This window comes from Streptopelia decaocto (assembly GCF_964273445.1).
Source record: "Streptopelia decaocto genome assembly, chromosome: 16".
In the NCBI taxonomy this organism is placed as follows: Eukaryota; Metazoa; Chordata; class Aves; order Columbiformes; family Columbidae; genus Streptopelia; species Streptopelia decaocto.
Window position 1 is genome coordinate 10,694,499 of NC_138671.1, and position 25,054 is coordinate 10,719,552.

At 48.3% G+C, this 25,054-nt stretch overlaps 3 protein-coding genes across 5 annotated transcripts; 2 read left to right on the forward strand and 1 right to left on the reverse strand.

Moving 5' to 3' along the window:
- Positions 1–1,686: 1,686 nt before the first annotated feature.
- Positions 1,687–6,643, forward strand: TMEM220 (transmembrane protein 220). 2 transcript variants are annotated; one of them, XM_082067264.1, is made up of 6 exons: positions 1,687–1,799; positions 1,930–1,959; positions 2,951–3,011; positions 4,730–4,853; positions 5,325–5,384; positions 5,971–6,643. In XM_082067264.1, exons 1-6 carry the CDS (start codon positions 1,713–1,715, stop codon positions 6,101–6,103), a joined length of 495 nt encoding a protein of 164 aa, XP_081923390.1. In that variant the 5' UTR covers positions 1,687–1,712; the 3' UTR covers positions 6,104–6,643. The 2 variants fall into 2 exon arrangements, with proteins under 2 accessions (XP_081923390.1, XP_081923389.1); XM_082067263.1 differs by lacking the exon at positions 2,951–3,011 and having other exon boundaries at positions 1,708–1,959.
- ADPRM (ADP-ribose/CDP-alcohol diphosphatase, manganese dependent) lies at positions 6,572–9,303 on the reverse strand. 2 transcript variants are annotated; one of them, XM_082067261.1, is made up of 3 exons: positions 8,676–9,303; positions 8,062–8,178; positions 6,572–7,808 (listed from the first exon to the last, which is right to left on the reverse strand). In XM_082067261.1, the coding sequence occupies exons 1-3, from the start codon at positions 9,226–9,228 to the stop codon at positions 7,513–7,515; spliced, it is 966 nt and encodes a 321-aa protein (XP_081923387.1). In that variant the 5' UTR covers positions 9,229–9,303; the 3' UTR covers positions 6,572–7,512. The 2 variants fall into 2 exon arrangements, with proteins under 2 accessions (XP_081923387.1, XP_081923386.1); XM_082067260.1 differs by lacking the exon at positions 8,062–8,178 and having other exon boundaries at positions 8,676–9,296.
- SCO1 (synthesis of cytochrome C oxidase 1) lies at positions 9,287–16,238 on the forward strand (the record flags this gene model as incomplete). The annotated part of the gene is made up of 6 exons (XM_082067262.1): positions 9,287–9,469; positions 9,568–9,658; positions 10,668–10,865; positions 11,563–11,655; positions 11,767–11,882; positions 15,296–16,238. 6 exons carry the CDS (start codon positions 9,287–9,289, stop codon positions 15,422–15,424), a joined length of 810 nt encoding a protein of 269 aa, XP_081923388.1. The 3' UTR covers positions 15,425–16,238.
- Between the last annotated feature and the right edge of the window lie 8,816 nt (positions 16,239–25,054).

Sequence of the window (25,054 nt, forward strand, 5' to 3'; positions counted from 1 at the left end):
CTTTCCCTGCGGTTCATCAAGCAGAAGGATGTCATTTGAGAGGGAGCTGTTCTGAAGGGATTTCTTCTGCCTCTCTTGACCATTGGCACGAGCCAGCGGCTGTTGACCAGAAAAGCCTTAGTTGGGGCCAGTGACAAGTGCTGCTCTTCTCCTACTCAGCTCTGAGCTCGTCAAGGGCGATCAGTGCTGTGAGCAGTGGGAAACGCTGGAGGTGACAACAGGATGTGGGGGGTTCAGCTGGAGAACAGGAGCTGAGGGGAGACCTTCTGAGCTCTGAAGTGCCTGAAAGGAGCTTGGAGCCAGGGGGGGTCAGGCTCTGCTCCCCAGGAACAAGCGCCAGGACCAGAGGAAACGGCCTCAAGTTGCACCAGGGGAGGTTGAGGTTGGATCTTGGGAACAATTTCTTCCTGTGGGTGACTACGGTGGGTCCGTGGATTCCCTGATGGAGGGCATGGGAACAGAAATTAGCCTTGAAGATATTACGGCCTACCCGTGAGAAAGATGGGAGTAAAGGAGTATCCGTAGATGTTAAGGATGTACTCGTGAGATAGAAGGGAGTAGAAGAGTAAGATTGATGATAGCAAAAATAGCCAATGACATGTTACTGCTGTAACTTGTAACCAATAGTGAAGAGACACATGAATTTGTAAAACTGTATAAAAATGCACTTGTGGCAATAAATGGTGTCTACTACTTTCATCTTGGAAGAACTTGGTCTATGTCATTTGTCCATCTCAACCACGACATCTTCCCCAAAGGGCTGTTGGGCATTGGAACAGGCTGCCCAGGGCAGTGCTGGAGTCACCATCCCTGGAGGGGTTGGACAGACGTGGAGATGAGGTTCAGGGACGTGAGTTAGTGCCAGGATTAGCTTAACTGTTGGACTCGGTGATCTTGAGGGTCTCTTCCAACCAAAATGATTCTATGATTTTATGGGTCATGTTTGGTGATACAGCCTGTGCAAGACAGGAGAACCTTTGCTTTCCCATAGTGTCGGGGGTCGAGACCCCGGCATGGGTTCTGGCCTGCAGCGATGGAGGAAGAAATGCAGCCATCCAGTGTGAATGATAAGCATACTTCGTTTATTGCCTCGAAGCACTGGCTTTTATAGTAGACACAGAGCACAGACTTCTATAGCAGTTCTATTTATAACAATTCTATTTATAGCAGACCCTTATAAGCAGTTCTGTTAATTATGCCTACTCATCAGACACCGATTTGATAGCATACATAATGAGCCCATCCCAGCATACATAATGAGCCCATCCCCTTCTGTGGTTTCTCTGGTATGTGAATTCCCTCGTTATCCCGGAGCTGCCTCCTGAACTTTGTTTACTGAAACTCTCTCTCGGTCAGTACCTTCCCACTTACCCTTGCTCGGCTCATGCTAACTGAGGCCTACTCATGCTAACTAGAAGAGATCCTCTTCGTAGAGAGGGTCTCATGCCCTTTCTCTCTTGGCCATTCTTCAACACCATAGTAACTGGAATGTGAACCGTGTAACCAGCACTGCACGGCTGGACTGGGGCTCGATTTGTAAAAGTAGCCATCTTCCAGTTTTCTCTAAAAAATCAGTAACTACGAACGAGATGCGCTGACCGGCCCGGGGCGGCCCGGCCCGGGCGGGGCGAGGGCTGCTTGCGAGGGGTGGCACTGGGTACCGGGCGGTGTCCCCGCGGTCCCGCCCCGCGGAGGCGGTGTCGGCCCCGGCCATGGCGGACGGGCGGGCGGCGGGGCGGCTGTGGCGGCTCTGCAACCTCCTCATGGCCGCTTTCTTCGGGCTGGCGGCCGCCGTGCAGGTGAGGACGGGGCTGCCCGGTCGGGGGCTGCAGGCGGCCCCGCTCCGCTCCCCTGCGGTTCCCTCCCGCGGAGCGCGGCCCCGGCCGGGCCGGCGGCTGCCGGCTCTCAGTGCGCGCGTCCCCGCTGCAGGTGAACGACCCCGACGCCGAGCTGTGGACGGTGAGTACGGGCCGCCCTTCCCGCCGGGCGGCTGCAGCCGGGCGGGCGCCGGGACGGCTCTTGTGCGGCTCCGGCTGCCGGCGCCTTCCCCGAGCGGCCCCGCTGGCGCCTGGTCTGAACGGGGCCGCCGGAGGAATCCTGCTCCCCACGTCTAGTTGAAGAGCAAGCAGGCGCCGGGAAAACGATCTTTCTACTGCAGCGACGGCTGAAATCCGGCTGTGCTTCCAGATATTCCTTATTTCACCTCAGATTTGCACCTGCCCCCTGCAAAGCATTGGTTCCCTGTGCAGAAAACACCAAACTGCTCTTGCTCCTCCTGCCCTGCACCCAAGACTCCCCGACCAGCCGAGTTCCTGTGTCCATCCCCACCTCTGCTTGTCTTGAATCACCACCCTGACTGCCTGCTGTCTCCGCTCAGCTCAGCAGCACATCGTGGGGCCCAGGGGAAATGCAGAGAGAAACCCTTTTCACTCCGCTTTGCTGGCACATGGACAGGTGGTGGCCCTGGCCCAGTGTGCACAGGGTGGAGCTGAGGGACAAAGGGGAATGTCCCTGCATGTGACGGGAGCTGCTGGGTGGGCAGGGGCTGTCCCTTGCACATCCCTTGTGCCGGTGAGCCCAGCTGACAGTGGTGCCAAGGGTCGTTCTGCTCCCAGAACTGCCCAGTGCAGGTCAGAGGGTTTGGGGGGGGTCTGAAGGAGGGGGTGTCCCACAGGGGGGTGAGGATGCTGGGCAAGGGGCTCTGCAGCAGGCTGGCTGGGCAGCGAGGACTCGGTAACCCAAGCTGAGCAGCAAGGGCTGGTACGTACTGATTGTCCGGGTTCGGGTGGTGATGGTGAAGCACCAGCAGTGCCAGGGCACGCGGAGGGAGCAGCACTGGCAGCTGTTCGGCGCATCTGACAGGCTGCTGGGGGAAGCACTGGTGTGGATGGCTGCCTCTGCTGCTTTACCTTGCCGAGTTTTGCCACAGAGATTTATGTTCCATTAACAGGTTGTCTACTTAGTGCCAGCTGCCCTGACACTGCTCGTCAGCATTAACCCTTCGATAACAGGTATACTACAGCTGTGCAAAAAAGTCTCTGCTCAGATTTTGCCCCCCAGACTTTTTTTTTTTTTCTTTAATTGAATCACAAATTAAGACCAGGCCATGTGGAAACATGTCCTACTACATTTTGAGGGCAAAAAGCTGTGACACCTGCTGCTACAAAAGCCGGTGATCGGTTTAGTGTTGGTGTTTGGAAGTGGTACAGGTGAACTGTGTAAAGGTGCTGCGTAAAGGCCCAGCGCTGGGCTGGTCTTACCTTTGTACCCGATTCCAGCACTCACACCTGAGTGGAGCACAAGCTCAGGAGTGTGCTCTGAACCTGGCTCTGACATTAACGTCAGCGCATTACAACAAGGAAGTAAAGTAAATGAAATCTGTGGTTTTGCTTATCTGCCTTATAGAAGAACAGCTGAGCTCTGCCCAGTCCTTTGAACGAGCTCAAGGTCTTGATCAGGATCAGCTGCCCCACAGAGCACACGGGTGGCCATGGGGACGGTTAGAGGCTTCAGTGCAGTTGCTGCACGTCCAAGGGCATTATGCTAAGAGAGCTAATTACACACGGTGAGAGAATGACTCCGATCAGATTTGGTCCAGGACTCCAGAAAATAGTTCATTTTTTGTATTCTCATCCAGCAGCAATAATTTTTTACTAATGACATTTTCTATACACAAAGTGACTATATCTCATCTGGATAAATACTTACGCTGAATAAACTAAAATGCCACTTCTGCAAAGAAATAAAGTCTTTGAGAGTGCATGCTGTTGTCACAAGTCGCACCGTTGCAGTCTCAGCATTCTGGCCACCTTAAGCACATGAAGTGGTAGTGTTCATAAAACCATAGCCCACGAGGGTTGGTTGCCTGTGGCTTTGAACGTTTCAGGGGAGGTGTATTTGTGCGATAGGTGTAGCTTCACCATAATGGCATTTGCCTGGTCAGGACAGTCTATGTGTTAAACTCACAAATAGGTTTATGTTACTTGTGCGAAGATCGGTGAAAAACAAAGATTAAAATAGCACAACTATTGTATAACTGGACATTTATGTAAATACACCAAGAGATATTTGCCATTCAAGTCTGCAGAAGACCCAGATTCTGCTTCTGCTGAGCTGCAGTAAGTTCAGCCAAATGAGGAATCGATTCCAACGTTGGGTCAGTCCTCGGGCAGAGGTGTCGTCAGTGTTGCTCATCACCACAGGCAAAAGCTCAGGAGAGGCTTATCGGGGAGAATGGGGGAAGGTGCTCTCTGTGGTGTGGTGGTCGCTCGCACCCCTGGCGCTGGCTGGGAGCTGGGGTGGCTGCCCCCTGGTCCATGCTGCCCTGGGGCCATACTCGGCCTCTGGTTATGGCTCTGAGCTCCGGAAAGGCCCTTCCTCCTGTTTAAGAGAACTTTCATTTGTAATGCCTTGTGATTTTTTTTTCCATGCATGTTGAACTCTGGAGCTTGTTTTGTTTGCTGGAGAGAGTAAGAAAATGGTTTCATTGAGGTGCTGCTGCCAAGAAGCTGCGTTCCTAGGAAAGCAAGCCCCAAGCCCTCTAGTGTTTATTTTCAACAGCACTTTTTAGCAGATTTTCCTGGTCATAAAGATGCTGGTATTAATTCCACCTTCCTGCCTAAAGTGTGTGTTTGCCGGAGGCACCTTTTTTGTGACTCGGTTGCTTTTTGATTTATAGGGTGTACTTGATGCTACACTGCAGTTGCTGGCAGACTATTTTTTTCCTCAGATCATGGTGTCTGGAGGAGCCTGTGTGACCTTCATTCTGCTGGTTGTATTGTTGGGACCATTGCCTTGGCTTGCTCGTTGTTTGCTTATGCTCAACGGAACATTTTGCACGAAGAGGAAGGCAGGTAAGCAGTGATCTTTATTTTTCCCTGCATGAATTCAGCACCCCAGGCCACCTCCTGAACTGCCAGGGGCTGAGGGGGAGGCAGGTTCTCAGCCCCACATCGGGTTGTTGCCTGCAGTAGGTGCTTGCACAGTGTTGAGGTGAAGCACTGGCCGATACTATGGCTGTTCAGGGTCTGGAACACTGGGATGCTGCTTTGCTCTGTGTTAAGGAGGGAAACGTGCTATGGAATACGAGTTCAGCAGCGAAACAAAAAGTGGAAGCAGGAATTTCTGCTGCTGGGTCATGTGTGTTTGTAGATTTGTGGTGGGAATCAAAATTACTTTATGTAAGTACCTTTATAATTAAAATCCCAATAAAATATATTGAACTTTTCCAAAGGACCTGCTTTTTTCGAGGCAAAATTTGTATTTTTTAAGAGTAAATATTTGCTTATATTATTTTCTGATCAGTCTTTTGTTTGGGATTTTAGAGAGTTGTTTGGTCTGGTGATTATTACAATCTGGATGAGTCTTTGTCGCAGTTCAGCAAAGTAAGTTTTGTTTCCTTTTTTTTTTTTAACCACTTATATGTTCATATTTAGTGACTATCTATCTTCTTTAAAACACATAGATGATTTTAGTGGCTTCTTTTTCTGCTTCATGTCACTGTCTGAATCTTCTCAGATATCTAAGCAGTAGTAGCTGATGCTGCAGCCTGTAGGATCTTGCACAAATAAGTCTGTAGGTGGGGAAGGAAAGCTATATAGAACATTCTTTCTGCTCCTGCTGCCATAATGGACAGGGGACATCCTCCCCTTGCAGAAGGACAGCATGTCCATTCAGAGGACTGTGCTACCGCGCTTGCGCTAAATTCCTATTAGTGTGAAAAATCTCAGTCTGCCAAACAGTACCTTTGTTCTGGGAAAACATGTCACAGATGCTCTGGGCAAGCAGGGTGCATCTTTTTGTTTTTCCACCTGGTTTAATGTAACCTGAAATGGCAGAAAAACCTCTCCAGTAAAGGACCTTGCTGATGCACCCACAGGAGGCTCTCTGCTGTCTTTCCAGCTGTAGCTGGGTGTGAATGTTTCTGGCAGCCTGATTTGAAGTAGCTCTGTTGCATTTGCTTCTTCCTAGGAGTCCACTGGCTGGAGCTCGCTTGGCTGCTGCCGTCGTGGTCGCCCTCTTCCCCTTTGTTTCATGGTTGTACATTTATATCAACAAAGAGATGAGAGCATCTTGGCCAACACACTGTAAAACAGTGATGTAATCGGGTGGAGGGAAGCACACAATATGTGTTCTGACCTCAGTTGCCTTTGATTTTGGTTCTTAATGAAAGGCGCTGCTTCCAGCAGTGCAGTTTGAGATGTGGTTGAAGAAAAAATGGAGGAACACTGTCGAATCTGAGTGGAGAGTTTTTCTGCGGAAACGGTTGTTCAGCTGGCTGCTTCACACAATTTCAAATCGCTACTGATCTAATGGTATTCTAATGGTGTTCTAATGGTATATTCAAAATATCCTGGCATCCCCGGGTCACTCTCAACCACCTTATACTTTGCACAATTTACTATTATGTAACATAAAAGTAAAGCAAGCACTTTGTTTCAATAAATGACTATTTATGGCCTTAAAACATCCAGATATCTGCCTGGATAATCCATTGAGAGTAACTGAAAAACTGAGCTGTCTGTATTTCTTTTCCTATACTAAAATCATATGCAGAACATATCGGAAGAAATATTTTTGCTATTATCTTTAATTGAAAGTTACTGCTTTTACAGAGTAATAAATACTATTTTTCTAATGAAAATTCAATGAAAGCTTCCATTTATTTACTTTCTGTGAGATGCGTGCTCAAGACTGCCACCAGCAGATGTGGTCACTGTCACAACTCTGCTTGTCTCGGAATTTCTGTTCCCGAAAGCAGAACCTGCAGGGCAGCTCCATGGAGAGTGAGCGTGTTCCAGCACCACTAGTCCTGGAGGGGGAAGCGCCGGCGAGTCGCTGGGCACACGAGCTGGTGGGGACAGCCAGAACAGGCCCATGGGCAGCACAGCAACGTGTTAGATCGTTCCACGTCAGGGCTTTGCTACTCAGCGCTGCTGCAGGCTGATACAGCTGCACACACATAGACCGAGGGTGTATCTGCAGCATTACACCATGCAGCACTGATAGTCGCAATTTTCCTTGGGCTCAGCATATTTGGAGGTTACTTTATTCTTTTAAAACAATGTTAGGAAGACAGCACTAGGCTACGGGGTGGGCTAATTCTGCCAGAGATGAGCCATTATGATGATGTTCAAAGAAAAATAAATGTGGCTGGGCAGGCCACATTAGTTCTGACTGATATTAAAAAGTTTGCTTGTTTTTTACAATATTCATATTATGGTTGCATTTTTTTCATAGTAACAATCCAGTCAGGATTGGGTGTTTCAAGTCAACATTCTGCATTCAAGTATATTTATTTCAAACATCATTACTGGCCTTCTCTATTCTCCAAAAGGAAACTAGGTCTGCTTTCTTTCAGACACGTTATTTCTGAAATTTGGATCCAAGAGAAAAATGTTTGAGTTAAAGCTATAAGGATCAGCCGTGCACATCTTCCTACAAGCAAATAATAAGCTGAATCCCCTGCTTTTTTGTCCGGACTCTTCCTGAAGAAGAGCAACTTCTATTTGCTTACCATTTGCAGAAATGCATAACTCTGTCTGAAACTCTGCCCCTTCCCTTCAGTATCATTTTATCTTCATAGACATAAACAGTCCCAAAGGCGTTGCTTTCTGGTGGAGTTTCAATAACCCCTTCCAAAGTCAGATGATGAACTCCATGAGAGTCCAGGCAATAGCCACCGTCGTGCAGGTGCCCTGCGAGAAAGCAAACCACGCACCGATGGGAGTGTATGACCGAAAGGGCATCTTCGTAATTCCAGGCTAGGCAAACGCTGTCTGAAGCACCTGGGTGAATGGGCAGATGACCTGCAGTTGAGGGAAAGAAGCAGAAGAGTTACTTCAGGCATAACCAAATTCTGCCTTAGCTGCAGCGAAACTCAGACCTCTGTGCACAGATACCTCACCTGAGTGTAAAATAGAGTTGCTATTCTCCTACTTCACAGGTTACAACTGCACCTCTGTGGAGCTACAAATCTGCTACGTATTTTCCTCAGCTAACATACATTGACTGTGTAACTTTTTTGGCATGTATCCCCATATATCCCCCATGTCCACCTACCCATAACTACAACTTTTTCTTGGTTTTCATCAGAGAACTTGAGGACTTCATTGAACCAGTCCAGCTGGGCTTGGCTAAATCCTCCATTAAACTCCACAAACTGAGGTTCTTTGAGTCCTGCAATGAAGAAGGTGGTTAGGCATAGCTGCACACAGCTCTTGCGGCTCCTCTATTTGCTTGCCTTACGTACATCTGCTTACAAGATGTTTTACTTTCATAACCTTTTTTTTAATTTTGTATCTCTTGGATCAAAACTCCAGCCTCCTTGGACAAACAGGGGAAATTACTTGTATTTTCAGGGGGTTTGGTCACGCTGCACACACAGGATTTGCACTCGTGGGTGAGCATTACGCTCTGCAATAGCAGCTGCAGCAAGGGTTGCCTTTTGTTCAGCTACCACAGGGCACACAGCACAACATTAAACAAAACAACAGCACCAGCACGGGTGTAAGAGCATCGCCCGTGCCTGCACAGAGACCCACTGACCGGGTCTCCGCTAGGACCAGGGCGGTAGAAGCGATGGGCAGAAATGGGGCACGCACCTCAGCCCCCAGGGGAACCGCCTCACGGTTCTGGGAAGCGGAGGCTCAGCCCCGGGGGGCAGCTGGGTGTACCTGCAGGGCTGTTGAGGCTCTCGTTGGGGTTCTTTTCCCGCAGCAGCTGCAGGGCCTCTCGGTAGCGGGCGCTGTGGGGCTCCCTGCCCAGGACGCTCACGTCATAGGCGTCGAGCACGACCACGCGGAAGCGCGCGGCCGGGCTGAAGTGGTAGGCCTGGCAGTCACCGGCTGGCGCGGCGGCCCCGGCGGGACGGCTGTTGAGGCCGGTGTGCGCCAGGCGGGCCCGGCTGAAGTTATAGAACTCGTGGTTACCCCACGTGTGATGCACCGGCACCGGCAGCCGCCCCAGCGCCGCCAGCACCTGCTCCAGGGCCGCCCCGGCGCGGCCGCCGCGGGCGTTGAGCCCGTCGATGCTGTCGCCCAGCTGCAGCACGAAGGCGAGCGGCGGCCTCTCCGCTGCCCACGCCTCCACAGCGTCCCGCAGCAGCTGCAGGCTCTGCCGGTAGTACCGCCGCCGGTGCCCGCTGAAGTCGTATCCGTCCTCCGCGTCCGCGTACTGGATGTCCGCGATGACACCGAAGGCGAAGAGCGGCGCTGGCGCCGCCTCCATGGCGGCCGCTCCCGGCTGACGGGCCGGAAGGGGCGGGCGCGGGACAGCGGGCGGCAAGATGGCGGCGGCGCTGCGCTGCTGGCGGGCGGCGCTGAGCGGGCGGCTGCCGGGCGCGGGCAGCGCGGCCTGGTCCCTCGCTGTTCGGCCGGGGAGGGGCCGGGCGGTGCTGCCCGCGCCCGGCAGCCGCCCGTTGTCCCGCCTGCCGCCGGGCAGCGGCCCGCGGGCGGGCTCGCAGAGGCGGGTGAGTGAGGGAACCGCGTCCCTCCACAGCGGGGGAGCCCGCGCCGTCCCCCGCCTCCCCCCCGCCTTTCCAGTCACTAACCGGCTTCTCCTCGGCAGCTGGTGTCGTGGCGGTCGCTGGCGGCCACGTTCGTGCTCTGCGGGGGGCTGCTGGCCGCCATGAAGAAGGTGAAGCGGCAGAAGGAGGAGGGTGAGTGCGGGAGGAGAACCGGCCCCTCCCCGGCCCGTGGCCGGCGCGACCGGCCCGGCCGTGTTACCGGCGGGAGAGGAGCGGGGGCGCCGTGTTTTGTGTTTAGAGGAGGGGTTGTTTGTATTCAGATGTATTTTACCCACTCTAGCATCCCGCCGAATGACATCATGCTTCGCACCTGTGTATATATAAATGCTATATAAAATTTTCAAACGTTCAAAAAAACCCACCCCTTCAAGATTAAGAGTTTTAAAATTCTTAAATATGCTTTTGCTTTGGGAATAGCTGTGTTTGATTGTACTTGATGTTGCCAGTCGATGCAGCGCAGACACAGGTGGGATTTTCTGTGCATGTGGGTGTCCTCTCACATTGTGTGTGTGTCCCTGCGGTAACTGCCTATTGCTGTCGTTGTCATGTTTTTAATGCTGAAAATCAGAGATTACAGCTTTTAGGCTATGTTCAGTTTGCAAAGGATGCTAATTTTTCTGTTACATGAAAATATAATGAGAGAATAATCCCAGGCTGGTTGGGCTGAAGGGCCCTCTGCAGATCCCCCAGTGCAACCCCTGCTCACGCAGGGTCACAGAGCAGATCACACAGGTGGGTCCAGGGGGTTTGAATGTCTCAGAGAAGGAGACTCCACACCCGCTCTGGGCAGCCTGGGCCAGGCTCTGGCACCTCCCAGCAAACAAGTTTCTGCTCATGTTCACATGGAGCCTCCTGTGTTTCAGTCTGTGCCTGTTGCCCCGCCTCCTATCATTGAGCATTACTGCATCGATCAGATGACAATGATAGAGATTATTATGTTTCAAAGGAGTTTAGCAATATGTTGGATTTTGCCCCAAGTTGAATTATTTTTGGAAGCCTTGTCCACATTGGGCATCTCTACGATGGTAGATCTTGATGTCTCAACGCCCCGGGCCGTGACTGTGCAACGGCTCCTGAGGGTCACTGGGGAAGCAGTGTGGATCATGTCATGGATGTGTTTGATCCTCTCTTGTTTTTGTAGACCTGGAGAAGGAACGAAACCGAGGGATTGGGAAACCACTGCTGGGAGGGCCCTTCTCGCTCGTCAGCCACGAGGGGCAGCCCAAGACCAGCAAGGACTACATCGGCCAGTGGGTGCTGATCTACTTCGGCTTCACACACTGTCCTGACATCTGTCCTGATGAACTGGAGAAAATGATTCAAGTGGTAGATGAGATTGGTATGGGAATTCGGTTGGCATAGTCATCCTTTTTATTGGAGATCCGGGTTTATTGCAGTAAAATCTTGCAAATGGTAATAACTGATGATCTTTTTTTAAAAAAATGCTGTTGACCTCTATTGAGTAGTTGGATGAATTACTAAGTGATGCATACATCAATCTGCCTGTCAGTAGAATCTGATATTTAGAGCATGACAGCACCGATCTTTTTGCAACAAGGGACTTCTTGGTAATAAAATATGATGGTGACAGGTTATAGGAAAAAGTGCCATTGCACTGTATTTTTGCCAATAAGTGGTTGTGGGGTGTATTAGGGTTTTTTTTCCATTGTACCTTCAGCTGTCCTCCCACTCCACTGTCACAGGCATGCTTTTGTTGTATCGACCATTGTGCCATGATCACTCCACAGTGCTTTCTGCATCAGAGCCAGTTTGTCCTCTCTACTAAGCAGGGCAGGGTCTCCAACTGAGAGGCTGCAAGTGTAGCTGCCACCCAGCACAAGCACAGAGTGTCGGATTTCGCAGCATTTGCTTAATTCATAAATTAAATACATTAAACTGCACAAAATGACCTTTATTTTTGTCACTTAGGGTGGGCTTGAATTGATGTTATGGTAGCTTGTCTGTGAGCTTGTTTGAAGGGAGGTGAGAAATGAGTTTTAGTTTTCTAAGAAAAATAATAATTGTTAATGTCACAGACAGAATTCCATCTTTGCCTAATCTGACCCCACTCTTCATCACCATTGATCCTGAGAGGGACAACGAAGAAGCCATTGCCAGATATGTTAAAGGTATTACTCTTTTCTTCCTTGATGTCTTATAGCATGTAATGTAGAACACTGGAAAGGACGCTCTTGATGGGACTCTTCACTAAAACATGTAAATGTCTTCTTTCTATCTAGAATTTTCTCCAAAGCTGATTGGATTGACTGGTACCAAGGCACAGATTGACCAAGTTGCCAAAGCTTACCGTGTATATTACAGTGAAGGTCCCAAAGATGAAGACAACGATTATATAGTAAGTAAATGCAGGGCCTTTGCCTAATGAAAGCATTTGGATAAGAGCAGAATGTAGATTTTAAAATCCCAAGCCAGCTGTTGCAATCTGCACTGAAGTCCTACATGGCAGAGCCCTGTTGCACTGATGTGTTAAGCTGTGCTTTAAGAGGTCTTGATCATAATCAAGGTGCTCTCTTGTAAGCTCAGAACATCACTGAAACCCGTTCTAAAAACATCCAGTCCCAGGCCTGCCTACAGAATAGCACATGAGCTAGCAGGTGTGACAATAATTTGAACTTTTTCTGTCTGTAATGTTTTTGTCTGGTTGTTTTCTTATGTGCTCCAAAATGAAAATAGAACTGGGAAATAAAGGCAATAGGAAGAGGGAGAAATGAGAGGTAAAAGTGAGTAACAACTAATTTCTCACCAAACTGACACTAAGAAGTGAGGTTTTCCTGGCAGGAGACTAGGGAGATGCCAAGTCTTCCTGCAGATACCGTGGGGATCTTCCTTCTGTGTCATATGATGTGGAAAAGAGCATGTTAATGCTGAATAAAGTGGGGATAAAATACGTAGAGTAGTAGTGTGAAGGGAGAAACTGAAGTTTAAGTCATGCTAATCTGGGCAGTCAAAATCTCACTGGAAGGGAACATGGTTGGTTATAGAGCTCAGAGCTGCTGCCAAAGCCTTCCTGACCTGCCACATCCTGAGCAGACTGGAAGAGTAAAGTAGGTACAAGTCAGGGTAGATGTTATATGATCTTTTCTATTTTTTCATTACACAACTAAGGGCATCAGAGAAAACTAAAAACAGCTTCAAAAGGAAAGATGATGGTTCTTGTTGTAGTGAGCCTGTGAGAAGTGGGATCCCTCGCTACAGGTGCAAATGGTAGCTTATGGGAGTCCACAGAGAGAATTGTTAGTCTTTGGAAAAAAAAAAAGTTGAGGATTATGAAATGTACAGAAATCTTGCCTAGCTCAGGAAACCTGTGAGCTAAAAATGTTTGGAAACTAGGAGTTAATAAAGGAAGATAGCATGTTTTTGGTGCTGGTTTTGTACTCTTCTTTAAAGCAACCATTTTTGGCCACTAATTGAGGTAGGATGCTGAAGCAGATCAGTTTTGCTCTGATCAATATTGTATATTAATCTGTTTTTTAAAACCACCTAACTGCAGCAAATAAATTATCCAAGGGGACAAAAAAATCAGTGGAACAAAAAGGTGGTGCATAGAAAGAAACAGCAAGAGCAGCACCTGATCTCGGTAGAGAGAAGATGGAATCACACTGGTGATGTGTACTGCTTTATGTTACTAAAAGGGGTGTGAAAGGAGAGGTTAAGAACTTGGTTTCACTTACAGTGACAACTCAATAGCTGCAGAAGTTGTGTCCAGAATACTGTATTTGAATGGAGGAGTGAAGCTTGCTGGAGAAATTCAACACCAGTTCAAATCAATCTAGCATTAATCTGAAATCAGTCTAAAGGTACTGCTTAAAATCAGATTTGTGAAAGGAAGCTGGTGGAAATGCAAGAATAAGTTATAGGAACAGGGTCAGCAAAGGATACCTGCTCATGTGGTGGAAAGAATCGGTAGAATCTGATGCTAAATGAGTGAACTGAAGTGGAGGAGAGATGATGGAAAGAGGCTAGAAAAGCTGAAGGAGTTACAGAAGAGACCTCAAAAGATCATCTTGTCCAATCCCCCTGCCAGAGCAGGAACACTCAGATGAGGCTACACAGGAGTTCTGCTGCTTGTGAAGTAAAACCACATGTGGATTCTAGCAAACCCCACCTGGACTCTGGCTGAGCTGTGAAGGAAAGTACAGGGATTCAGCCTTGGAAAATAACTCAGTAGACAACAGCAGCTTCAAGGGAGGCTGGAGGGTGAAACTGACTGGAGAATATGACTACAGATGTAATGAAGTAGGAGAAAGGGATTCGGGATCCAGGGAGAACCCCACTGGGCTGTGAGCCTGAGAGGAGGGCAGGTGGCGAGGGAGAAAAGCCAGTGGATTTGAAGCAGGGGAGCAGCCCGGGAGCTCCAGATGTGCTGCCAAGGAGGAAGAGTGAACCTGCATCTCTTCAGGATCTGTCCCGGGCGCTGGGTTTTGCAGGCAGTGAACTCTGCATGTTCGGGGCTGGGAGGCCGGAGGACACAGGTCTGTGAAACAATACGGGCAGAGGAGAGCCTGAGGGGGGCCTGAGGCTGGTTTGGTTCTAACCTGAGGCTTATCCAGGGAATTACTACTCTGCCATTTCTTCCAGTGAGGCTGGTTTTTTTTCCTCATTATGTCTTGCGCGGACCTGTCGTGCCAATTGGTGATCAAGACAGATGTTTGTACAGGGGCGGGTTGTGTTTCCTGCGCAGGCTGCTGGGAGGGGATGAAGAAGAAGAGATCCACTACAGCCAGTTGAACTTCGCTGCATGTTTTGACTGGAAAAGAACATTGAGATGAGCATTTAGAAATACAGGCTGTTTCAAAAAAATGGACCCAGTTTTAAATCACTGTGTCTTTGAAACTGAACCCATCTTTTTGAAAGACCCTGTAATAAGTTCTATATAATTTTGAGAAACATTCAGTGATGGAAATCCCATTAAGTTTAATGCATTCTTTAAGCTTGTGTTACTGGAAATATTTATGCATTTTCTCAATTTCAAACAGTTGTACTTTCAGTGCATGAGTACTTTGCAGTTCTTTTTCTTCAGTGAGATGATGCAGTCACTTGAGCCGTCGCAGATTCATGACGTCCATTTTCAGTAATTTTTGTCTTTTGCTCCATAAGGATGGTGTCACAGATGCAGACAGTACTTGCAGTGGCATGTTAAATAAATTTACAGTGGAGTTAGTATTTATATAAATCAAATTGGAGTACCTCAAACATTGAACATTTTTGTAGGTTATTTCAATTTTGACAGCAGAGGGAGCCCCTCCCCAGCACATGTATTTCCCTCTGCACCATCTCCTCCATCCGCAGCTCCTGCATCCCAGTGATGCTCTTAGTCTCATTGTTTCCACTGACTGTGAACTTGGTTTAATGAAATATCTCTTTTTATATTTTATTTACATCATATTAGCAGTAGGAGCTTGAATACCTTGTGAGGGACATGGAGCATCATGAGAAGTAGAGGGAAAGTGGGAAAAATGAGGGGGAATGACCCCTGAGCCCCCAGGTTTGCCCCAGCTGTGTCTGTGCTGTTGGAAAGGTGCCGGCAGCTTGGGGAAGACTTGTCTGCTCACGGTATTATTCTTTCATGTGTTTTGAGGATGCAGCTAGTTTTCTCTATTTATTTTCTTGGCTCAAACAAGAAGAGGTTGCTGACGTTTTCCATATCTTGCTTTAGCTATTTGGTGAGAAGTCTTGTCAGGCTGTTGCTTCTGCCTTTGAGAGATGTGCAGGATCGTTTTTACCCAGCCACAATGTGCTCTCTTGCAGGTGGATCACACAATAATAATGTACCTCCTCGGGCCAGATGGTGACTTTGTGGAATATTATGGTCAGAATAAAAGAAGCACTGAGATTTCTGCTTCTATTGCTGCACACATGAGAAAATACAGATCCTGAAACACAAGGTCTTCGAAGATTAACATGAACATCACCTTTAGGTTTGGCTGTAACTGGGCATTGGAGTTAAAGCAGAAACATACAGGTGTAAGATCCTGTCACCACTTTCTTTTTTTCCAAATAGGAAAGGCAACTGTGCTTCAGCAAAATACCATTATTAAAAATCTGTGAAGCCTTCCCAATGGATATTATTTGCAGTGGGATCTAGGCTACAGAATGAAATTTGGGACTTCTCAGAAACGTTGTTGGGAGCAAACAATGGAAAACACTTTTCATTTGGACATGTGTATGGATACATGTGTATCACTGTTAAAGTTAATTGGTGTCTCTTGGCGAGACATCATCAAAGCATGGTCACTGGAGAAGGATGATCACTGATGAAAAGCTGTGCCCATGGCATTCTCCGAGGATCCCTACCCTCTTTTGTTCTGCATTGTTTTGCCTTCTGGGAGAGGCAGTTACACTGTTAAAAGCAGGAGAGCCTTAAGAGTCCTTCATCGGGGTTAAGAAGATGAAGAGCACTGAAAGCATCAGCAGCTTCCACACACGGGACCAGCCTTGTAGTGTGCCTGATCTTCATTTGGATGCAGAAATGAAATGGTTTATTCTTGCTGATTTTTCCAGGTGAATGCTGTTACCTTAGAAGGAAATGAGTAATGGGTTGAAAATAGATGTTTTTATGCATAGTTGGCCTGATTGTGCTATGCTGAATAGTGAAGTGCGAAGGATGAAGAGGATCTGTGTCCCTGCACAGGGCTGTCAATCATTTCATGCAGTGCAGCATTTGAAAATAAAGATTGCTTTGTACAAGCAATTTATTTTTCCTGTGTTAGGTTTGAATGGAATATCATCAGAACTTTGTGTACTGGTCAAGCTTCATATTCTTGCTCAGTTTTATCTCTGTTTAGAAAGTAGTGTTTATAGTAGTGCAATACATGAGATGAATATGCTTTTTTAAGGTGGCTGAACCCTGGAGGATGACCCACGGGAGACAAAACAGGAAAGTTCTTGGTGTGGGTCCCCGAGGGTTTCAAACTGACCATGCGTGTTCCTACTGGTAGCACTGGCGTTATTCTGAGTCTGGGGACTGGAACAGAATATTCCTGTCTGGGGAAAGGTGCAATATCTATGGTAAATTTCAGTCTTTCTAAAACCCTGCAAGACAGTAAACTTAACCTGTTTCAGAGTTGTTATGTAATAGAGGAGCATAGGTCCACGTCTGCTGCCCTGTGCTATGGTGACCTCCTGAGAGTTCGGGGAAGGTGGCTGTGGTGGAGTGTGTCACCACTGCCCTCTTCTGCTAAAGCTATGTCAAGGAAGGAAGATTCCCTAAGTCTCAGGATATTTTTTTTGTGTGTGTGTGTGCGTGTCTTGAATGCTAGATAGTTTAAAGAAGGTGAGGTTTTTTTGTTGTTTTTTTTTAAGGGTCAGCAAGGATTTTTCTGTATCAGTTTACAGTGGGAGTTTTAAAAGGTGTCGTAGTAGAATTGAACTCAAACAGCTGAAAAGGAAGGTAGGAGTTTTTTTCCCCTTGTGCTGGCTTGACTGCAGTAGGCAACAGGAGTGGCTTCCAGAGGAAATGTCACACTTCAGATGTTCTGTCAGTTAGAAGCTGTGTCCATTCCAAGGTGTCACCACTAATATTAGTGTCTATGATAAGTGTCACCGTAGCAATAATAATGTTATTTCCATGGAGTGGTTGCAGTGTCAGCATTGTTTCTAAAGAGCCTTTACTTGCCTTTTATTTTCTCCCACAATCCTGGAGGTGATTTGTTTTCAGAAGTTTCCTTACAGTACTGACTCTTGTCACCTACTAACTCCGTGCTTTCTTGTCCAGGTGCTCGCACACCAGTTCATTTTCTTTTGGGGAAATACTTTTTTTTCCTTTTGAACAAGTCAGAAATAATCAGAATATTTTCCTCGTGGGTGGAGGGAGAATTTGGTCAGCCTGTCTTGCTGCTTCCATATTAAAAAGTCCTTTCCTCTTTGTTTGGTGTTTCTTGAAAACACTGATGTACAAAGCCTGGTGGGAATGTGACTAAGAAATGGAGCAGCTGATCTGGGAGAATGTTTTTTTTGCTTCCTTAAGGTCTATTTGTCCTTCTCCTGATTACACCCACATGCTTAAGATACCCTGTGGAGAAAATATGAATTTCAATACTGTAATTTGAATCTTTAGGGACTGAAAAGAATCATAATACTTTTCAGCTAAGTCTGTCTTCCAAAAAGAATGGGAAAGGGCCAATATTTCAAAGCTAAAAATGCAGCAGGTTGATTGTTGGGTTAAGAGAGAGAGAGAGAGAGAGGGGGTGTATTTGTTTAAAGCCCATTTTCCTTCACTGACCATGACACAGAGGAGTAGCTGGAGTTGGATGTACACTGTGGCCTCTGCCAGGAACAGGGCTTGGCCTGGGGACCTGTCCCTTTTGGTGGGGTGGGGATCTCCCAGAGCAGCGCTCACTGATGTGCCAGGATTGCGGATCCTGCCCTGCCGCCCCGTGTGCATCCTGCTGGGACTGAGGCCTCTGGCGTGGCTGGGGTCTCGGATTGCCCTTTCAGTTTTTCACAGGGGAGCACGTGTAAAAGCGTGGCCGCTTCCTTGAGTCTTCCCCTGAATTGCTGTGCTGGTGGTGTTTTGCATATGATGGGAGCCCAGAAGGGGCACGTGCATGCTCTGGTTTTAAGGGGCTGGGTTTAACTGATATAAAGGAGATGTTTGTGCAAGAAGGTCATGAGAGGGGCCAGGCAGGTGGGTTGCTTGGCACAGTGATCTTAAGCAGGTTCTTGTCAGTTATTACTGGCAGCAGGAAAGAAGAAGTGAAAAATTGACTCCAGTTCCTGAAGGATTGCTGGATAATGGTAAATTGCTGTTGCACACCGTCTGCATCCCTCGTATCTGTGCAACTAAACTGTAATGAAGTCAGTCACACCACAAGATGCTCCCTTTTTTCCATTGTGTGACTCCATGTTACATTTCTCGTGCATTTTTAGGCATTGGATACTTGGTCTCTGGACAAAACTGGTTTTCATGGCTGACACCTGTGGGTCTGTATTTGTTTATTTGACCACTCAGGAGTTGTTTATGGTTGTGGAGTCTCCAGGGCCAAGTCTCTGTCCCATGTCTTATGTTCCCATGGCTGTACTTCTCTACATGGTATCCTTTGTTGGCACTTCTCAAGGACTCTGCTGTCATAGCAGGCTTGTATTTCCTTATATTGCATATATATATATACACACACACACTCTCTATAGACTGTTTCCCACTAGAGCAATTTTTTTTTTTTATATCCAGTTTGAATTTCTCATGTCAACCAGCCTTTCAACTCTCGTTCTTTCACTGTGCACCAGGATGAAGAGCCTGACTCCATCTTCTTGTTAACCTCCTCACAGGTATTAGAGGGCTGCTCTTTGGTCCTCCTGAAGCCTTCTCCTTCCCAGACTGCCCCGTTCGCTCAGCCTCTCCTCATGCCGTATGTGATGACCAGCTCCTGGTCCCTGGCCATCTTGACCTCAGATTCTTCTCTGGGTCAGTTCCCAGAATGTTTTTGGTGCAGAACTTTGTATTGGTCCTGGTTGAATTTCATGCCCATCCCTCCAGCCTGAGTCCCTCTGGGTAGCAGCTCAGACCTAGAGGGTACCAGTTGCTCCACCCACTATGTTGCCATCTGCAAACTTGATAAGCACGTGTGTTGTTGCCTCTGCCAGGTCATTGATAAAGGTGTTAAACAGGAAAACTCCCAGGGCCGACCCGAGCATGTGACTTACTAACAGCTATCTTCTGATTGCCCAGCCAGGTTCTTTAACCATCTGGTTCCTCATCTATCCAGACCATAAACTTCTGGCTTGGACACAAGAATCTTGTGGCAGATAGTTTTGGGAGCTGAGGCCAGGCAGCACCCACTTCTCTCCCCACATTCAAATATCTGGTCATTTTATCGTGAAAGGCAATCAGGATGGTCAGGTGAGATTTCATAGAATCTTTTTGGTTGAAAGAGACCCTCAAGATCATCGAGTCCAACCGTAACCTAACTCTGGCACTAACCCATGTCCTAAGAACCTCATCTACATGCCTTTTAGACTTCTCCAGGGATGGTGACTCCACCACTGCCCTGGGCAGTCTGTTACCATGCTTTATAACCCTTTCCATAAAGAAATTTTTCCTAATATCCAATCTGATCCTCCCCTGGCACAACTTGAGGCCATTTCCTCTCATCCCGTCACTTGCTGCTTGGGAGAAGAGACCAGCACCCTCCATGCTACAACCTCCTTTTTACCTCTTAGTAAATCCACACTGACTGTTCACAGTCACTGTTTCTTCTTTGTGCCCAGAAATGTGCTCCAAACACATTTGTTTTTTTTTTTTTTTCCCCCTCTTCATTGGATTTTTTTCTTGTGCACTTAAAAGAGAAACCTGTCTGGAAAGCCAGGCCTTATCTTGGCTGGTGTCTCTTGGGAGGATGCGGGAGCCAGGCTGGGCATCAGTCCACAGTCATCAGGGCAAAATCCAAAGCGGGTTTTGTTTTTCCATACTCTGTCACATGTGTACTGCCAGTGTGAAAATACTCGCTGTGCCTGCCATGATAGCCAAGTGGGCTCAGTCCAACTCCAATTTTGATCTTAAGGAGAACTGACCTGGATCAAATGGCCTGTGACACAGGGATTTATCTGCTCCCCAGCTCCAAAACCATGTGCGCTGCAGCTGATGAGCTTGCTTGTGCCCGGAGCAGGCGAATGCAGCAGAGAGGATGTGGCTCCCTGGCCTGATCCAGTCAGTGCCTGCTCCTCAGTGGTTGTTTCAAAGCAGCTTGTTTTGGAAGGTTCACATTGGATATTAGGAAAAATTTCTTCACTTAAAGGGTTGTAAAGCACTGGAACCGGCTGCCCAGGGCAGTGGTGGAGTCACCATCCCTGGAGGGGTGAACAGACATATAGATGAGGCTCTTCGGGACATGGGTTAGTGCCAGAGTTAGGTTATGGTTGGACTTGATGATCTTGAGGGTCTATTCCAACCAATATGATTCTGTGATGAGGAGCTGCTGAGCAGCCAGTCTCTCCACTTGTATTGAGCTTGAGCTGTGTCCCAGCACAGGGCCAGGTGCTTTTGGAGCGTATATCCTGCTTCAGCCTGTGCCTTGTGCTTGCGAGGGGAGGGCTACCTGGGCCGTATGTGTTCACACAGTGCTTTGGCTGCAGTCCTGTGGTGTATCAGAATGATGGTCGTGTCCTTAATAATTTGTGACTGTCCCCAACCAGAGCAACTTGCTGTGGCCTGGAGAGACTGTCCAGGACAATTCCAGGGCAGGTATTTCCCACAGCACTGGATTTACCTGCTGCCTCCAAACAAACTCCTCATCTGGTGGAGTAATTCACATGAGGGGGGAAAAAAATAGATGTTTCTGCTGTCTGGAAGCAAGGTACAGTGTCCTGGTAGGCTCCAGATCTGCAAACATCAGTCAACTCCCTTAACCACTTCTATTCAAACGCTTCCTGATGGTGCTGCTGGCCATCTGTGCTTCCAGGGGTTGATGAGTCTCTTGGCTCATCCCTGTCTTAGGTCAAGGCTATGTCTGATTTGAGGTACTGTAGGTCTTTCTTCTTTTCTTCTGTAACTTTGCGGATATCTGCATTTTCTGAGCCTTTCTCACATGGTCAGACTGGTGTGGTCCAGGCACTGACCCTGCATGATGAAGATGTGCTCCCATCAGCCTGTAACCAGGACTGTGGGATGAATGAGAGATCTCGCGTGCTCTCTGGTGAACTACAGGATGAACTGAAGGCTGAACACTGAACACTTAGCTGCAAGTCAGGATGTATCTTCAGTCAGGTAAAATAAGGGACACTGCGAAGTCAGAGCTGTGAACAGCCTGCCACGGTGCGCTAAGGTTGCCAGTTGCAGCTGAGACATTCCAGTCCGTCCTGCTGGCGTAGGGTGCTCACCGGGAAGACCCAAGAGCTGTAACTGCAGGACAGTGTGTGCTGGGGCTGCTCAGGAGCTGCTCAGCCTTGGGGCACCGCGTGTGCACTTAGCGAAGCACAAATTCTGGGTTGTGCTACAGGGGAATGGCCACAGCCCTTGCTATTTGATGTGAACTGATAAGCAGGTCAGTTTTAGAGGGTTGCTCTAAGGTTTGTTGGCCTAAAACAAAAAGTGAAAAGCTAACTGTTTCCCCTCCAAACCACATCTTCTAAATTCTTTTCTGGTTCAAACAGAAACGGATGTTTTTTTAAAGGAAGCTGTGCTGCTTGTGGAGTATCTAGCCCCTGACTTCTAGCAGCTCTGCATCGATTGTGTGTGTTCCTGGGAGGATGAGGATCTGTGCTGGGGAGACCTGGGGAGGAATGATCGCATCTGTCTCTGTGCAAGAGCCAGCTCATTCCGTGTTTTAAGCTGTGTATTACTAGTTTAATAAAGTAGGTTCCTTCAGCATGCCATGGAACTTACTCAGCTACAGCTTACAAAACCTCCTTGTTATCCCAAAGTTCTTTGTGCAAAAATAGACAGACACCAACCAGTAAATCCACCTTTAATTTGTGGGGCTATGTTGAGCCATGAGTGCCCTTATCTGAATGAAGGGCAGCAATAAAAGCTCCCTGGCAACACCGGGACTAGAGAGCCTTGCAAGGCAGTGCAGCTCCCTGTGACAGCACCCCGGTGACCTTCACCTCAGCACAGCTCTGTGTCTGCAGGTGCTGTCCGCAGCGTGGAGCAACAGAGACAACTGCAGCTGCTGTTCCCCGGGGCTGTTTGCAAGTAGATGTGCACCTCCATGTGTGCCCTGGGGCCTTTCTGCACTGCCCTGGGAAGGTTTTGGTAGTAAAGTGTTTCACTGTCCTCAGCCTGTGAGACGCTGGAGCAGCGTATCACTGGTCTGGGACTTAGCCTAAATCTAATCCTTTTCTGGGATGTCATAGAATCATCTTGGTTGGAAGAGACCCTCAAGATCACTGAATCCAACCATAAACTGACTCTAGCACTAACCCATGTCCCTAAGAACCCCATCTCTACATTTGTTCAACCCCTCTGGGGATGGTGACTCCACCACTGCCCTGGGCAGCCTGTTCCAGTGCCCGACAGCCCTTTCCATGATATCCAATCTGAATTTCCCCTGGCGCAACTTGAGGCCGTTTCCTCTCATCCCGTTGCTTGTTCCTGGGGAGCAGAGCCCGACCCCCCCTGGCTCCAAGCTCCTTTCAGGCAGTTCAGAGATCAGAAGGTCTCCCCTCAGCTCCTGTTCTCCAGCTGAACCCCCCAGGTCCCTCAGCCGCTCCCATCACACTTGTGCTCCAGCCCCTCACCAGTTTTGTCACCTTCCTCTGAACTCTCTCCAGTCTTTCTCTTCCTTTTAGAAAGGCCCAGTAGTCCCATCCCCGCCAGTGCTGTGTACATGGACCTGCTGATGTTGGGCTGTGCCGGCGCTGCTCCGGATGCCGTGCAGCGGTGCAGGGACGGTGCAGCTTGGAACTTGTCCCACAGCTGCTCTCCATCCTGCTGCCCCAGCTCTCAGCAACAATGGCTCCCAAGAGGTCATGCATTGGTTACAGGATTGTGAGAAGGTAAGAAATCCCTCCTCACCGACTGATCTCTCCCTTTGCTCCACAGCATTTCTTAAATTATTTTTTAGTGCAATTTATTACCAAATGTCTACTAAAGGGGGCCATTGCTCTTTACATGCGTGTGCAGTTAAACCCTTGCTCTTGGGCTGCAGACACTCAAACTGAGATGTGGTGGACCACGATGATGTGGGTTCACAGCAGCAAGCCTAAGACTTGCGCTCATCTTGCTTGGATCACTCAGCCCCAGCACATGAAGCTTTGGGTTTTCCCGAGGACTAGCAGGATCCTACATAAGTGCAGAGGTGGCACTTATGTGTAGCCCAGTGTAGCTCATGGCTTTGTGGGCAGAAGACTAATCCTGCACAGTCCTGGGGGTTAGGTGAAACGGTTGAGATGTCCTTCAGCTCTGGGAGTGCAATAAGAAACATCTTTCTACAGGAATAGGACCAAAAACCAGACATGGTACTGGTAGAAAGGTGTCTTCCCGTCAAGACCTGGAGCCTCCAAGCTGCAGCCATGTTTCCTTCTGCTGCCCCTGCTTCTGTCACTGAGTCTTAACATCTGCCTCCACTTCTTCTGGGAAGGTGAGAGATATCACCTGGAGATCCCCTGGGGCTCCTGTTTCCTGGCTGGGGGTACCTGAGCCAGTGCGGTCAGAGGGGCTCTGCTCTCTGAAGTCCATTACAGGCTCTGGGACTGATGCTGAAGGGTTGGGTGCTCAGCCCCATCACTCAGCTCAGGCTAAGCAGATCCCCTTTAGCAAACAGGGGTTGTGAATTGCCTTTCTGAGGTGATTAACAGTCCCCTGCACAGCACAAGGAGCTTTAGCTCAAGTCCCTTTCACCCTGAAACGGAGGACCCAGAAAGGACAACATCCAAATCTAGCCAGGGGTGGACATTTCATGAATGTCAAACCCTGAATATGCTTGGAATTTCCTTGATTGAAAGACCTGCAGCATCCCACTCATTCTACTCCCAGTGTTGTTTGCAAAAAGAGATTTAAGTTTTAGATCTATCACGGCACTTTGTAATTTTCATTTTCATGAAGCTCTGTCATTCCTATTCATATAGCTTGTCAAACTTTCAAAGGCTCCAAGGCACAGACAAGTCTAAAGATAGAAAGGTTTGTACACTTATCTAAACCAGAAAAATCTAATGCATGTTTTTAAGACCAAAGGCAAAAAAACAAAACCAAACCAAAACATTTAGATGTGCAGATTCACCTGCACTCCCCGAGCCTCTTGCCATTCCTGCTTTGCAGTGTAACAGGTGCATTTTTATATCTCAGCCCTTGCTCCAGGCTGCTTTCTAATAAGATTTTACAGCAATTATTATCTTGAGAAATGTTTTCCTATAATGATGGAGAATTGCGAGAAATAGAATGTGACTTCTGTTAGAAGGGGAGCCTTTTCAAATAGCGGGTATGTAATAGCAATGGCTGTTGTAGCTAGTTGTGTAGTTCACAGATCATAATCACTTTTAGCTACCCACCCTTGCTGGGCTGGGGAGAGCGTGAAATGATACCACAGTTTGTGGGTAAACCGTCTGGCCCTGATTTATAGCATTTGGGACAATGGCTGTGTGCAAATGGGTTTAAACAGTCCAGTATGTTCTGGTGTGGCGCTCAGCAGATGCCTGTGCCTGGTTGGATACCTGTGGGTCACTGCTAATTGTTTTCCTGCACTCTGCTCCCAGCTGGGCACCAGGGAGGGAAAACAGGGAGAGAGGCTCTGGCTGCCTGTGTGTACTCTGTGCTCTGATCCTCCAGCTGGCTGTGGGGAGCAGGGTCCGTCCGCGTGCTCCTGGGCACGGCTGGAAGCAGGACAGGCCCTGCCCGAATCACACGGACAGGTCAGTGTCAGGACAAAGCTGATAGTTGGTGTGGTGCATCTCGGCTTTTTGCAGACAGTACATCCACTGTGCTGAGTTCAAAGGGCTGATCACAGGAGATGCTTGCTAAAAAAAGCTTTCCCTCATCCTCCAGGCTTAGGGGGATTCTAGGAATTCATGGTTCATGAGATATGTGGCTGTGGTGTCCATTTTTAGTGCCCTTAAATGAAATTAAGGGCAACATGG

Excerpts from the sequence above, each read along its gene's own strand:
- TMEM220 (XM_082067263.1), top strand. The coding sequence starts at position 1,713 with ATGGCGGACGGGCGGGCGGCGGGGCGGCTGTGGCGGCTCTGCAACCTC. Across the intron at positions 1,960-4,729 it reads CCGACGCCGAGCTGTGGACG|ATCATGGTGTCTGGAGGAGC; the intron begins GTGAGTACGGGC and ends TTTTTTCCTCAG. Across the intron at positions 4,854-5,324 it reads TTGCACGAAGAGGAAGGCAG|AGAGTTGTTTGGTCTGGTGA; the intron begins GTAAGCAGTGAT and ends TTGGGATTTTAG.
- ADPRM (XM_082067261.1), bottom strand. The coding sequence starts at position 9,228 with ATGGAGGCGGCGCCAGCGCCGCTCTTCGCCTTCGGTGTCATCGCGGAC. Across the intron at positions 8,179-8,675 it reads GAGCCTCAACAGCCCTGCAG|GACTCAAAGAACCTCAGTTT; the intron begins GTACACCCAGCT and ends TCTTCATTGCAG. Across the intron at positions 7,809-8,061 it reads AGAAAAAGTTGTAGTTATGG|GTCATCTGCCCATTCACCCA; the intron begins GTAGGTGGACAT and ends CCTCAACTGCAG.